General features: G+C 46.7%; 5 protein-coding genes across 5 annotated transcripts; all 5 read left to right on the top strand.

Annotated features, from left to right (window-relative positions):
- Positions 1-3,269: 3,269 nt before the first annotated feature.
- LOC9269860 (uncharacterized protein OsI_031781) lies at positions 3,270-3,872 on the top strand. The gene has a single exon (XM_015755400.3). The coding sequence runs from the start codon at positions 3,285-3,287 to the stop codon at positions 3,687-3,689; it is 405 nt and encodes a 134-aa protein (XP_015610886.1). The 5' UTR covers positions 3,270-3,284; the 3' UTR covers positions 3,690-3,872.
- Positions 3,873-5,226: 1,354 nt separating this feature from the next.
- Positions 5,227-5,927, top strand: LOC4347011 (uncharacterized protein OsI_030282). Its single transcript, XM_015755399.3, has one exon. The coding sequence runs from the start codon at positions 5,299-5,301 to the stop codon at positions 5,701-5,703; it is 405 nt and encodes a 134-aa protein (XP_015610885.1). The 5' UTR covers positions 5,227-5,298; the 3' UTR covers positions 5,704-5,927.
- Positions 5,928-7,246: 1,319 nt separating this feature from the next.
- Positions 7,247-7,948, top strand: LOC9272242 (uncharacterized protein OsI_030282). The gene has a single exon (XM_066304204.1). The coding sequence runs from the start codon at positions 7,304-7,306 to the stop codon at positions 7,706-7,708; it is 405 nt and encodes a 134-aa protein (XP_066160301.1). The 5' UTR covers positions 7,247-7,303; the 3' UTR covers positions 7,709-7,948.
- Positions 7,949-9,260: 1,312 nt separating this feature from the next.
- On the top strand, positions 9,261-9,955 carry LOC136351664 (uncharacterized protein OsI_030282). The gene has a single exon (XM_066303926.1). The coding sequence runs from the start codon at positions 9,318-9,320 to the stop codon at positions 9,720-9,722; it is 405 nt and encodes a 134-aa protein (XP_066160023.1). The 5' UTR covers positions 9,261-9,317; the 3' UTR covers positions 9,723-9,955.
- Positions 9,956-11,278: 1,323 nt separating this feature from the next.
- LOC107278044 (uncharacterized protein OsI_030282) lies at positions 11,279-11,938 on the top strand. The gene has a single exon (XM_015755396.3). It carries the CDS (start codon positions 11,332-11,334, stop codon positions 11,734-11,736), a length of 405 nt encoding a protein of 134 aa, XP_015610882.1. The 5' UTR covers positions 11,279-11,331; the 3' UTR covers positions 11,737-11,938.
- The last annotated feature ends 1,810 nt before the right edge of the window (positions 11,939-13,748 follow it).

Below are 13,748 nucleotides of genomic sequence, written 5' to 3'. Positions count from 1 at the left end.
AAATTTCATATCGGGGTTGTGGAAGTCCAGATTTGGATCTTGCAGGCTCAGTCAAGACAAAGGATAGCATGCACTACGGACCGAACACTTGGCACACATGCATGCAACCAATCAATTTTGGACCATGAAGCTCTCTTGGCCTTAGGTTATCATGGTACGTGTTTCCCTATTTAAAGCCCCGATGATCCCTACAAACTCACACAGCAAATCCGCGCGCAGTAGCAACATCTTCCAACATTGAAAGATCCCTGTCCAGTTCATTAGTGTCACACCCTGAAAATTCAAAATATATAAATTGTTGTTTAAATGGAATTTCTAGAATTTATTTTAAAAGTGTTGAAAAGAAAATCTAAGTTTAATTAATAAATTCCAATATAAAATGGGGCCAGATAAAATTTCATTAAATACTTTGCTTAATTCTATAATTCCTAGATTTTTCTGGGATTTATTTGAGCTAAGAAAGTATTTTTAATAAATGGAATTGCATTTAAGAAATAATTTAAATTGAAAAAAAGGTTTTAAAAGTTCTCTTTTGGCTTTGGGCCGAAAGTCGGCCCAAAACTCTCTCTCTCTCTCCCCCGGCCCAAGTCGGCCCAGTCCGCAGCCGAGCCGCCCGCGCGCGCGTGCGTTCGGTCGCTGACAGGTGGGTCCCACCTGTCAGGCCCGTCGTCTTCCTCGGGCCGAAACCCTAGCGCGCCGCCGCCGAGCCGCCGCCGCCGTTCCTTTCCAAATTCGGCCGTTCCTTTCCTTCTCCGGCCGAATTGATAGGGGGGAAATGATCGCCGGGATCTCCTCTACCTTTTCTCCTTTGGAATCATCGGCTAAAACGTTTTGGAAGCTCGTGGAATCGAGTTCGATTCGGATCGGTTTCTTTCTCTCCAAGCCCGAGGTTTCCTTCGCCGTCGCCGGTCGCCGTGGGCCTTCGTCGCCGCCTCCGAGCCCCTTTAAAAGGACCCCCGGAGTCTCCTCTACCCGTCGCCACCTTCGCCTTTGCCTCTCGTCGCCGGAAGAGCTCTAGCGCCGTGTGCCCTAGCTTTGCCGTCGTCGCCGCCGCTCCAGCCGTGCGCCGCCGCCGTTCCAGACGTCGCCGTCGCTCGGGAAGGACGTCATCGTGGTCGCCGTCGCGTCGCCGTCCTCGTTCGCCCCTTCGCCGTCGCCGGAGATCACCGGAGCAGCGTCGCCGTCGACAACCCGAAGGTTTCCGCCGCTTCCTTCTCGTCGCTGTTGTCGTCCGTTGTTCGTCCGCCGCCGTTTTGGTCACCGGTGTGTTCGCCGCGTCGTCCTATACGTGCTGGTGCTCTTCGTTAGCGTCCTCGCGCCGCCGTTCGTCGGCGAGCGTGCGCCGCCCAAGCCGTCCGCTCCGCCGAGCCGCCGCCGCTGTCGGTGACGTCACCGCTGACGTCATCAGGGTCGTCCGCCGTGAGCCGCCGTGGACCCGATCGATCTCGGCCGTCCGTTTGGATTGGATCGAATCTCGGCCGTCCGTTCGCGTGAACCGCCGCCCGTGCGCCCGGTCCACCGAAACCCTAGCCCGCTGACGCAATAAATCCCTTTTTCCTTTTCAAAAATAATTCATTATTGCGTCATAATTCAATTTAAACCGATATAAGTGTTTTTAATCCGATTTAATCTTTAAAAATTCATAACTAATTCATCTTAGCTCCGATTTAGTTGGTTCAAGTCTCTAAATTTTTCTAAAATTGAGATCTACACATTAAAAATATCCACACGTACTGTTCATGCTTGTTTATGTGTTGTTTTGGTAATTTTGTTCTTTTCTGCTTAGATTCCGTCGTTTCCGGAGAGTCCGTTTTCGCCGGAGAAGAGTTTGAAGAGTTCCAAGGCCAGCAAGGCAAGTCACACAGATCCCAAACAACCCTTTGAGCATGTTGATCCTATTTAAAGCTATTATTTCTTTTCAACTATTGCATTTATTTTCGAATGTCATTGGGTGGAAATAACCTATTGTTTGTTATAGCCCTTTTGTTCTTGTTTACCTTATTCCTTGATACCTTGGGTTATAATAATTTGACTGGTTGAACTTTATTTATATTGGTTCAACTAGATATTAGGTATAATTGCTTAGCCCTGCTTAGAAACATTAGCTCACTTTTGGGATAACTTATGATTCACTATTATTTCATGATGGCTTATTGATAGTTCACGATGGTCAATCGTGGTTAGTTAATTAATTAATGTGCCAACTAAAGCCTGATAATGGTGGGTTGTGAGCACATGGTTTTGCTGGTCGTGCTCATGACAATTAAGGACCGGTTCACGAGTTTCGGTTGTGAAACATTTATCGTGCCAACCACAAGCCAGCATGGGCAACGGCTTTATCTTTTGTATAGCATGGTTCATTGCGGGGCACCAGACTGAGAAGTGGCGGAGATAAGCTCACGGGGGTCGCTGGGGAGTCCATGCCTTGTTTATAAGGGGGTGATTATGATCCAGGAAGGTGCGCTGCAATGGATTGTGTTATGCGAGGGGTATTGTCACAACTCCTTTCCGAGGTACCGTGGTGGTATTGAGGCACATGGTGACATGATGTGGGGTTGTGTCTTGTGGGTACAGTGGTACACCTCTGATCAGAGTAAAACTATTCGAATAGCCGTGCCCGCGGTTATGGGCGGGTCGAACAATGTCTTTCGTGATTAGTCTCACCCTTCTCACCATAATAGAAGATGCTATAACTGGTAATAATTTGATTAGCTCCTGGTTTGGAATGGTATATTCCTGGTTTGGAGATAGAACTGTGCAGCCGGGATGGTTGTTCAGAATGGATGGGCCTATACAACAGGGTATGTTGTATAGTGTTGGATTAATATTGTTTAAATACTTAACTGTTTTAAATTCTCAAATGTTTGCTAAATGCTGCTTTTTGCAAATGGAGCCCTATTATGCCATCCTTTGTTACCCTGTGCACTTGCATATTTGCTGCGTGGCTTGCTGAGTATGTCATATACTCACCTTGCAATCATTCATCAGAGGAAGAGTTCTTCAATGAGGCTGATGGTGTGGAGGAGTAGGTGTAGCCTTGGTCAAGCTGCCTGTGGAGTGGAGCCGTCTGCGCCGTTTATTTTATTTTCCGCTGCTTAGATCTTTATTGATTGAGAGGAACTATCTACCTCTGTAATGACATTTTATTCGCTTATTAATTAGAGTAATAATTGTACTCTATTATCAATTTGTTATTGTGTGCCTCGGCTGATTCCTGGACGAGGGTTCACACACATGTAAGCGTTTGGAATTTTGGATAGAAATTCCGGGCGTGACAATTAGCAATGGCCAAAGCCGTCGCCCTACTCCTTGCAGCCATCACGGCATCGGCCGTGTTAGTGCAAGTGGAATGCGACGCCCCCGTCGAGAAGAGCTTCAACAAGGCCCTCCTCGCCCCTGTCGATAAGCGCTTGGATGAGGCAACTCAGGCCATCAACGAGGCCGCCGACTCCGTTGTGGCTGCTGCCCCACCAGCAAAAAAGGATGAAGTTGAAGCTGCCACCTGGAAGCGGAGAATGTTCGCCTTTGCTGCTCTCGGGATGGCCCAAGGAGATGAGAAGAAAGTTGCTGCAACTTCACTTGCCTACAAGAAAGCAGCTAAAGCTGTCCTCGATGCCGCCCCAGCTGACAAGTTTAAGTTGATGGATGAATCCTTCAAAGTGGCTGCTATGGAGGTAATCGCATCATGAGCCACACGCCAACCTTCAATAAAGGTCTACTGCTACACCGCCGACATTGGTAGACGACCGGACACGTACCGAGTATCAACGGTTATTTATGTAATAAATGTCGTGCAATCAATTCTACTCATTCCATTCTCTCCATTTGTAAGAGCACCAGGTGGAAAAAAAATAATCCGGTGCCATCTAACATTTCTAGTTCAAAATGTCGATCCTTGGCACTTGGCGGAACTTTTTTTTTCCATGAAATCCTTTGAATGATTCTTTAAACAAAAGTATGGAGTAAAAATATCTTATGTAAGAAATAACATAAACCGGACCAGCTTGCGTGCATCAACGCTTCGATATATGCACACATATAAGACTGTTGTTGGGCGACTGTTATTTGCCGAGATTCCATGTAAAATAACCATAGGACTTGTGACGAGACCTTTCGGTTTGCCCAAAACCTCCATGTTAAATATCCCGCTTCCTAGGCATCTTGCATTTAGATAGGTTGCAAACCGCCTTGAATCAATAGCACAACTGCGCTAGCCTCCTTGTTTCAGCCGCTGGACATATTCAAAGAGTTAGCCAAAGAAATATTTATGTACGTAGCTCCCTATTCGGCGTGCCCTTCAGTAAAACAGGCATGATTTTTTCATCCGAATTCTTTTTAGGACTTACGACAACCCGCCATGTCTTTTTTTCCGCCATAAGTACCATATGAGCGGCTAAAACTAGAACAAGAGCATCATACACGGCGCTGTCCAAGTGCAAAGCACTTCCTATCTCAAATACGACTGCTTCGTCGTAACCCTTAGCGAGTAACGTGGCATATTCACCATAGATGTCCACGACATTTACTTCTCGTTTGCTCTATACGCTCTAAGGCTGCCTTTTTGGCATCCGGAGAAAAAAATCCCTCGTTCGCCGCGCACACGCTTCTCGAACTGCTAAACGGTGTGTTTTTCGCAAGACAATTCAACACAAAAGTTGGTTAAAATATCCTACTAATCCATTTTTCAGGTATAAAATAATTAACACTCAACTAATCATACGCTGATGACTCACCCTTTTTTGCGTATATTCTCTTTTCCCCTCCTCACAAACACACCCTAAGTAACATTGGCGAAGTTTGATGCCTAGGAACCTGAATGATATGTTTATAGCTTCACATGCTATTGGAACTTTAGTGACCGTTGCGTAGACTCGTATAAGAATCGCTGATGACCTTGTCGAATTTGTTGCCAAAGTGGTTCTTACCTTTGTTTTTCTTTGACAACACCCCTCGACACGTCGTTCATGCTCATTCGCGTACCTATTGCCAACCGGACAATGGGTTATATGCCATTAACATCTTGCGTACATATAAGTTTCATATCGGGGTTGTGGAAGTCCAGATTTGGATCCTGCAGGCTCAGTCAAGACAAGGGATAGCATGCACTACGGACCGAACACTTGGCACACATGCATGCAACCAATCAATTTTGGACCACAAAGCTCTCTTGGCCTTAGGTTATCATGGTACGTGTTTCCCTATTTAAAGCCCCGATGATCCCTACAAACTCACACAGCAAATCCACGCGCATTAGCAACATCTTCCAACATTGAAAGATCCCTGTCCAGTTCATTAGCAATGGCCAAAGCCGTCGCCCTACTCCTTGCAGCCATCGCGGCATCGGCCGTGTTAGTGCAAGTGGAATGCGACGCCCCCGTCGAGAAGAGCTTCAACAAGGCCCTCCTCGCCCCTGTCGATAAGCGCTTGGATGAGGCAGCTCAGGCCATCAACGAGGCCGCCGACTCCGTTGTGGCTGCTGCCCCACCAGCAAAAAAGGATGAAGTTGAAGCTGCCACGTGGAAGCGGAGAATCTTCGCCATAACTGCTCTCGGGATGGCCCAAGGAGATGAGAAGAAAGTTGCTGCAACTTCACTTGCCTACAAGAAAGCAGCTAAAGCTGTCCTCGATGCCGCCCCAGCTGACAAGTTTAAGTTGATGGATGAATCCTTCAAAGTGGCTGTTATGCAGGTAATCGCATCATGAGCCACACGCCAACCATCAATAAAGGTCTACTACTACATCGCCGACATTGGTAGACGATCGGACACGTACCGAGTATCAACGGTTATTTATGTAATAAATGTCGTGCAACTCATTCCATTCTCTCCATTTGTAAGAGCACCAGGGGAAAAAAAAATAATCCGGTGCCATCTAACATTTCTAGTTCAAAATGTCGATCCTTGGCACTTGGCGGAACTTTTCTTTTCCATGAAATCCTTTGAATGATTCTTTAAACAAAAGTATGGAGTAAAAATATCTTATGTAAGAAATAACATAAACCGGACCAGCTTGCGTGCATCAACGCTTCGATATATGCACACATATAAGATTGTTGTTGGGCGACTGTTATTTGCCGAGATTCCATATAAAATAACCATAGGACTTGTGACGAGACCTTTCGGTTTGCCCAAAACCTCCATGTTAAATATCCCGCTTCCTAGGCATCTTGCATTTAGATAGGTTGCAAACCGCCTTGAATCAATAGCACAACTGCGCTAGCCTCCTTGTTTCAGCCGCTGGACCTATTCAAAGAGTTAGCCAAAGAAATATTTATGTACGTAGCTCCCTATTCGGCGTGCCCTTCAGTAAAACGGGCATGATTTTTTCATCCGAATTCTTTTTAGGACTTACGACAACCCGCCATGTCTTTTTTTCCGCCATAAGTACCATATGAGCGGCTAAAACTAGAACAAGAGCATCATACCCGGCGCTGTCCAAGTGCAAAGCACTTCCTATCTCAAATACGACTGCTTCGTCGTAACCCTTAGCGAGTAACGTGGCATATTCACCATAGATGTCCACGACATTTACTTCTCGTTTGCTCTATACGCTCTAAGGCTGCCTTTTTGGCATCCGGAGAAAAAAATCCCTCGTTCGCCGCGCGCACGCTTCTCGAACTGCTAAACGGTGTGTTTTTCGCAAGACAATTCAACACAAAAGTTGGTTAAAAAATCCTACTAATCCATTTTTAAGGTATAAAATAATTAACACTCAACTAATCATACGCTGATGACTCACCCTTTTTTGCGTATATTCTCTTTTCCCCTCCTCACAAACACACCCTAAGTAACATTGGCGAAGTTTGATGCCTAGGAACCTGAATGATATGTTTATAGCTTCACATGCTATTGGAACTTTAGTGACCGTTGCGTAGACTCGTATAAGAATCGCTGATGACCTTGTCGAATTTGTTGCCAAAGTGGTTCTTACCTTTGTTTTTCTTTGACAACACCCCTCGACACGTCGTTCATGCTCATTCGCGTACCTATTGCCAACCGGACAATGTGTTATAAGCCATTAACATCTTGCGTACATATAAATTTCATATCGGGGTTGTGGAAGTCCAGATTTGGATCCTGCAGGCTCAGTCAAGACAAGAGATAGCATGCACTGCGGACCGAACACTTGGCACACATGCATGCAACCAATCAATTTTGGACCATGAAGCTCTCTTGGCCTTTGGTTATCATGGTACATGTTTCCCTATTTAAAGCCCCGATGATCCCTACAAACTCACACAGCAAATCCGCACGCTGTAGCAACATCTTCCAACATTGAAAGATCCCTGTTCAGTTCATTAGCAATGGCCAAAGCCGTCGCCCTACTCCTTGCAGCCATCGCGGCATCGGCCGTGTTAGTGCAAGTGGAATGCGACGCCCCCGTCGAGAAGAGCTTCAACAAGGCCCTCCTCGCCCCTGTCGATAAGCGCTTGGATGAGGCAGCTCAGGCCATCAACGAGGCCGCCGACTCCGTTGTGGCTGCTGCCCCACCAGCAAAAAAGGATGAAGTTGAAGCTGCCACGTGGAAGCGGAGAATCTTCGCCATAACTGCTCTCGGGATGGCCCAAGGAGATGAGAAGAAAGTTGCTGCAACTTCACTTGCCTACAAGAAAGCAGCTAAAGCTGTCCTCGATGCCGCCCCAGCTGACAAGTTTAAGTTGATGGATGAATCCTTCAAAGTGGCTGTTATGCAGGTAATCGCATCATGAGCCACACGCCAACCATCAATAAAGGTCTACTACTACATCGCCGACATTGGTAGACGACCGGACACGTACTGAGTATCAACGGTTATTTATGTAATAAATGTCGTGCAATCAATTCTACTCATTCCATTCTCTCCATTTGTAAGAGCACAAGGTGGAAAAAAAATAATCCGGTGCCATCTAACATTTCTAGTTCAAAATGTCGATCCTTGGCACTTGGCGGAACTTTTTTTTTCCATGAAATCCTTTGAATGATTCTTTAAATAAAAGTATGGAGTAAAAATATCTTTTGTAAGAAATAACATAAACCGGACCAGCTTGCGTGCATCAACGCTTCGATATATGCACACATATAAGACTGTTGTTGGGCGACTGTTATTTGCCGAGATTCCATGTAAAATAACCATAGGACTTGTGACGAGACCTTTCGGTTTGCCCAAAACCTCCATGTTAAATATCCCGCTTCCTAGGCATCTTGCATTTAGATAGGTTGCAAACCGCCTTGAATCAATAGCACAACTGCGCTAGCCTCCTTGTTTCAGCCGCTGGACCTATTCAAAGAGTTAGCCAAAGAAATATTTATGTACGTAGCTCCCTATTCGGCGTGCCCTTCAGTAAAACGGGCATGATTTTTTCATCCGAATTCTTTTTAGGACTTACGACAACCCGCCATGTCTTTTTTTCCGCCATAAGTACCATATGAGCGGCTAAAACTAGAACAAGAGCATCATACCCGGCGCTGTCCAAGTGCAAAGCACTTCCTATCTCAAATACGACTGCTTCGTCGTAACCCTTAGCGAGTAACGTGGCATATTCACCATAGATGTCCACGACATTTACTTCTCGTTTGCTCTATACGCTCTAAGGCTGCCTTTTTGGCATCCGGAGAAAAAAATCCCTCGTTCGCCGCGCGCACGCTTCTCGAACTGCTAAACGGTGTGTTTTTCGCAAGACAATTCAACACAAAAGTTGGTTAAAAAATCCTACTAATCCATTTTTAAGGTATAAAATAATTAACACTCAACTAATCATACGCTGATGACTCACCCTTTTTTGCGTATATTCTCTTTTCCCCTCCTCACAAACACACCCTAAGTAACATTGGCGAAGTTTGATGCCTAGGAACCTGAATGATATGTTTATAGCTTCACATGCTATTGGAACTTTAGTGACCGTTGCGTAGACTCGTATAAGAATCGCTGATGACCTTGTCGAATTTGTTGCCAAAGTGGTTCTTACCTTTGTTTTTCTTTGACAACACCCCTCGACACGTCGTTCATGCTCATTCGCGTACCTATTGCCAACCGGACAATGTGTTATAAGCCATTAACATCTTGCGTACATATAAATTTCATATCGGGGTTGTGGAAGTCCAGATTTGGATCCTGCAGGCTCAGTCAAGACAAGAGATAGCATGCACTGCGGACCGAACACTTGGCACACATGCATGCAACCAATCAATTTTGGACCATGAAGCTCTCTTGGCCTTTGGTTATCATGGTACATGTTTCCCTATTTAAAGCCCCGATGATCCCTACAAACTCACACAGCAAATCCGCACGCTGTAGCAACATCTTCCAACATTGAAAGATCCCTGTTCAGTTCATTAGCAATGGCCAAAGCCGTCGCCCTACTCCTTGCAGCCATCGCGGCATCGGCCGTGTTAGTGCAAGTGGAATGCGACGCCCCCGTCGAGAAGAGCTTCAACAAGGCCCTCCTCGCCCCTGTCGATAAGCGCTTGGATGAGGCAGCTCAGGCCATCAACGAGGCCGCCGACTCCGTTGTGGCTGCTGCCCCACCAGCAAAAAAGGATGAAGTTGAAGCTGCCACGTGGAAGCGGAGAATCTTCGCCATAACTGCTCTCGGGATGGCCCAAGGAGATGAGAAGAAAGTTGCTGCAACTTCACTTGCCTACAAGAAAGCAGCTAAAGCTGTCCTCGATGCCGCCCCAGCTGACAAGTTTAAGTTGATGGATGAATCCTTCAAAGTGGCTGTTATGCAGGTAATCGCATCATGAGCCACACGCCAACCATCAATAAAGGTCTACTACTACATCGCCGACATTGGTAGACGACCGGACACGTACTGAGTATCAACGGTTATTTATGTAATAAATGTCGTGCAATCAATTCTACTCATTCCATTCTCTCCATTTGTAAGAGCACAAGGTGGAAAAAAAATAATCCGGTGCCATCTAACATTTCTAGTTCAAAATGTCGATCCTTGGCACTTGGCGGAACTTTTTTTTTCCATGAAATCCTTTGAATGATTCTTTAAATAAAAGTATGGAGTAAAAATATCTTTTGTAAGAAATAACATAAACCGGACCAGCTTGCGTGCATCAACGCTTCGATATATGCACACATATAAGACTGTTGTTGGGCGACTGTTATTTGCCGAGATTCCATGTAAAATAACCATAGGACTTGTGACGAGACCTTTCGGTTTGCCCAAAACCTCCATGTTAAATATCCCGCTTCCTAGGCATCTTGCATTTAGATAGGTTGCAAACCGCCTTGAATCAATAGCACAACTGCGCTAGCCTCCTTGTTTCAGCCGCTGGACCTATTCAAAGAGTTAGCCAAAGAAATATTTATGTACGTAGCTCCCTATTCGGCGTGCCCTTCAGTAAAACGGGCATGATTTTTTCATCCGAATTCTTTTTAGGACTTACGACAACCCGCCATGTCTTTTTTTCCGCCATAAGTACCATATGAGCGGCTAAAACTAGAACAAGAGCATCATACCCGGCGCTGTCCAAGTGCAAAGCACTTCCTATCTCAAATACGACTGCTTCGTCGTAACCCTTAGCGAGTAACGTGGCATATTCACCATAGATGTCCACGACATGTACTTCTCGTTTGCTCTATACGCTCTAAGGCTGCCTTTTTGGCATCCGGAGAAAAAAATCCCTCGTTCGCCGCGCGCACGCTTCTCGAACTGCTAAACGGTGTGTTTTTCGCAAGACAATTCAACACAAAAGTTGGTTAAAAAATCCTACTAATCCATTTTTAAGGTATAAAATAATTAACACTCAACTAATCATACGCTGATGACTCACCCTTTTTTGCGTATATTCTCTTTTCCCCTCCTCACAAACACACCCTAAGTAACATTGGCGAAGTTTGATGCCTAGGAACCTGAATGATATGTTTATAGCTTCACATGCTATTGGAACTTTAGTGACCGTTGCGTAGACTCGTATAAGAATCGCTGATGACCTTGTCGAATTTGTTGCCAAAGTGGTTCTTACCTTTGTTTTTCTTTGACAACACCCCTCGACACGTCGTTCATGCTCATTCGCGTACCTATTGCCAACCGGACAATGTGTTATAAGCCATTAACATCTTGCGTACATATAAATTTCATATCGGGGTTGTGGAAGTCCAGATTTGGATCCTGCAGGCTCAGTCAAGACAAGAGATAGCATGCACTGCGGACCGAACACTTGGCACACATGCATGCAACCAATCAATTTTGGACCATGAAGCTCTCTTGGCCTTTGGTTATCATGGTACATGTTTCCCTATTTAAAGCCCCGATGATCCCTACAAACTCACACAGCAAATCCGCACGCTGTAGCAACATCTTCCAACATTGAAAGATCCCTGTCCAGTTCATTAGCAATGGCCAAAGCCGTCGCCCAACTCCTTGCAGCCATCGCGGCATCGGCCGTGTTAGTGCAAGTGGAATGCGACGCCCCCGTCGAGAAGAGCTTCAACAAGGCCCTCCTCGCCCCTGTCGATAAGCGCTTGGATGAGGCAGCTCAGGCCATCAACGAGGCCGCCGACTCCGTTGTGGCTGCTGCCCCACCAGCAAAAAAGGATGAAGTTGAAGCTGCCACGTGGAAGCGGAGAATCTTCGCCATAACTGCTCTCGGGATGGCCCAAGGAGATGAGAAGAAAGTTGCTGCAACTTCACTTGCCTACAAGAAAGCAGCTAAAGCTGTCCTCGATGCCGCCCCAGCTGACAAGTTTAAGTTGATGGATGAATCCTTCAAAGTGGCTGTTATGCAGGTAATCGCATCATGAGCCACACGCCAACCATCAATAAAGGTCTACTACTACATCGCCGACATTGGTAGACGATCGGACACGTACCGAGTATCAACGGTTATTTATGTAATAAATGTCGTGCAACTCATTCCATTCTCTCCATTTGTAAGAGCACCAGGGGAAAAAAAATAATCCGGTGCCATCTAACATTTCTAGTTCAAAATGTCGATCCTTGGCACTTGGCGGAACTTTTCTTTTCCATGAAATCCTTTGAATGATTCTTTAAACAAAAGTATGGAGTAAAAATATCTTATGTAAGAAATTACATAAACCGGACCAGCTTGCGTGCATCAACGCTTCGATATATGCACACATATAAGACTGTTGTTGGGCGACTGTTATTTGCCGAGATTCCATGTAAAATAACCATAGGACTTGTGACGAGATCTTTCGGTTTGCCCAAAACCTCCATGCTAAATATCCCGCTTCCTAGGCATCTTGCATTTGGATAGGTTGCAAACCGCCTTGAATCAATAGCACAACTGCGCTAGCCTCCTTGTTTCAGCCGCTGGACCTATTCAAAGAGTTAGCCAAAGAAATATTTATGTACGTAGCTCCCTATTCGGCGTGCCCTTCAGTAAAACGGGCATGATTTTTTCATCCGAATTCTTTTTAGGACTTACGACAACCCGCCATGTCTTTTTTTCCGCCATAAGTACCATATGAGCGGCTAAAACTAGAACAAGAGCATCATACCCGGCGCCGTCCAAGTGCAAAGCACTTCCTATCTCAAATACGACTGCTTCGTCGTAACCCTTAGCGAGTAACGTGGCATATTCACCATAGATGTCCACGACATTTACTTCTCGTTTGCTCTATACGCTCTAAGGCTGCCTTTTTGGCATCCGGAGAAAAAAATCCCTCCTTCGCCGCGCGCACGCTTCTCGAACTGCTAAACGGTGTGTTTTTCGCAAGACAATTCAACACAAAAGTTGGTTAAAAAATCCTACTAATCCATTTTTAAGGTATAAAATAATTAACACTCAACTAATCATACGCTGATGACTGTCGCGTCCCAAAACGACTCTAAAATACATCCTCGAAATTGTGCATAGAATAATTAAAATCCATGTGAAAGCCTCCAACAATTAAAATGTGCAAAGTTAAAAGTCAAATAAGGCTTGGAGGATTTTTGTATATTTCCTAAAAGCCTAAAATGCGTAAATAAATTTTAGCGGAATTTTCAGAGCACAAATAATAATTGAGAAGAAATAAACAAAGTTAAAAAGGTTTTATAAAAAGAAAAACCCTAAAAGTCTTCTTTTCCCCCCTTCCCTTCTTGGGCCGGCTCGGCCCACTTCCCTCCCTCTCTCTCTCCTCTCCCCCGCGGCCCAATCGGCCCCCTCCCCGCGCGCGCGCCGCTGACGGGCGGGCCCGCCCGCCACCCTCGCTGACGGGTGGGGCCCACCCGTCATCCCCTACCTCGCGCCGCTCCCGCCGCCCGCCCGTGCCCTAGCGCCACCGCCGCCGCCGAATTCGCCGCATCCCGCCGTTCCCGCGCGCCATAAAGAGGGGGAAATCACTCCCGTGATTCCCTCCCTCTTTCCCCCCTCTTTTCCCTCTCTCTTTCCATCGGATTCGCTCGGATTTATTCCCGCAAAGCTCGCCGGCGCATCAATGGCGGCCGGATCTTCCGCGGCCGATTCCCCCTCATCCGGCCGCCCTCTCTCACTCCCGACGCTATATAAACGTTTCCCGTGCCTCCCTCCTCCGTTTCCGCCACTCGCCACTCTCTCTCCCCGTCGGATTCGAGCTCGCGCCGTCGCCCTCTCTCTCCGCCGTCGCCGCCGAGCTCCGGTTCGCCGCCGTCGTCGCCCCGGACCTCCTCCCGCTTCGGCATCGCCTCCTTCGGCTTCGCCGCATTCTCGTCGACCTCGTCCACCCCTCCGTTTCGCCCGCCGACCGCCGGAACGCCGCCGTCCTCGTCGACCCGAGCCGCGCCGCCGTCTTCCTCCGCTCCGGTCGTCGTTTCCGCCGCCCTCGTCGTC

This window comes from Oryza sativa, chromosome 9, assembly GCF_034140825.1.
Source record: "Oryza sativa Japonica Group chromosome 9, ASM3414082v1".
In the NCBI taxonomy this organism is placed as follows: domain Eukaryota; kingdom Viridiplantae; phylum Streptophyta; class Magnoliopsida; order Poales; family Poaceae; genus Oryza; species Oryza sativa.
The sequence above is the reverse complement of the archived record's forward strand: the minus strand, read 5'-3'. Positions and strand labels throughout refer to the sequence as shown.

Excerpts from the sequence above, each read along its gene's own strand:
- LOC9269860 (XM_015755400.3), top strand. The coding sequence starts at position 3,285 with ATGGCCAAAGCCGTCGCCCTACTCCTTGCAGCCATCACGGCATCGGCC.
- LOC4347011 (XM_015755399.3), top strand. The coding sequence starts at position 5,299 with ATGGCCAAAGCCGTCGCCCTACTCCTTGCAGCCATCGCGGCATCGGCC.
- LOC9272242 (XM_066304204.1), top strand. The coding sequence starts at position 7,304 with ATGGCCAAAGCCGTCGCCCTACTCCTTGCAGCCATCGCGGCATCGGCC.
- LOC136351664 (XM_066303926.1), top strand. The coding sequence starts at position 9,318 with ATGGCCAAAGCCGTCGCCCTACTCCTTGCAGCCATCGCGGCATCGGCC.
- LOC107278044 (XM_015755396.3), top strand. The coding sequence starts at position 11,332 with ATGGCCAAAGCCGTCGCCCAACTCCTTGCAGCCATCGCGGCATCGGCC.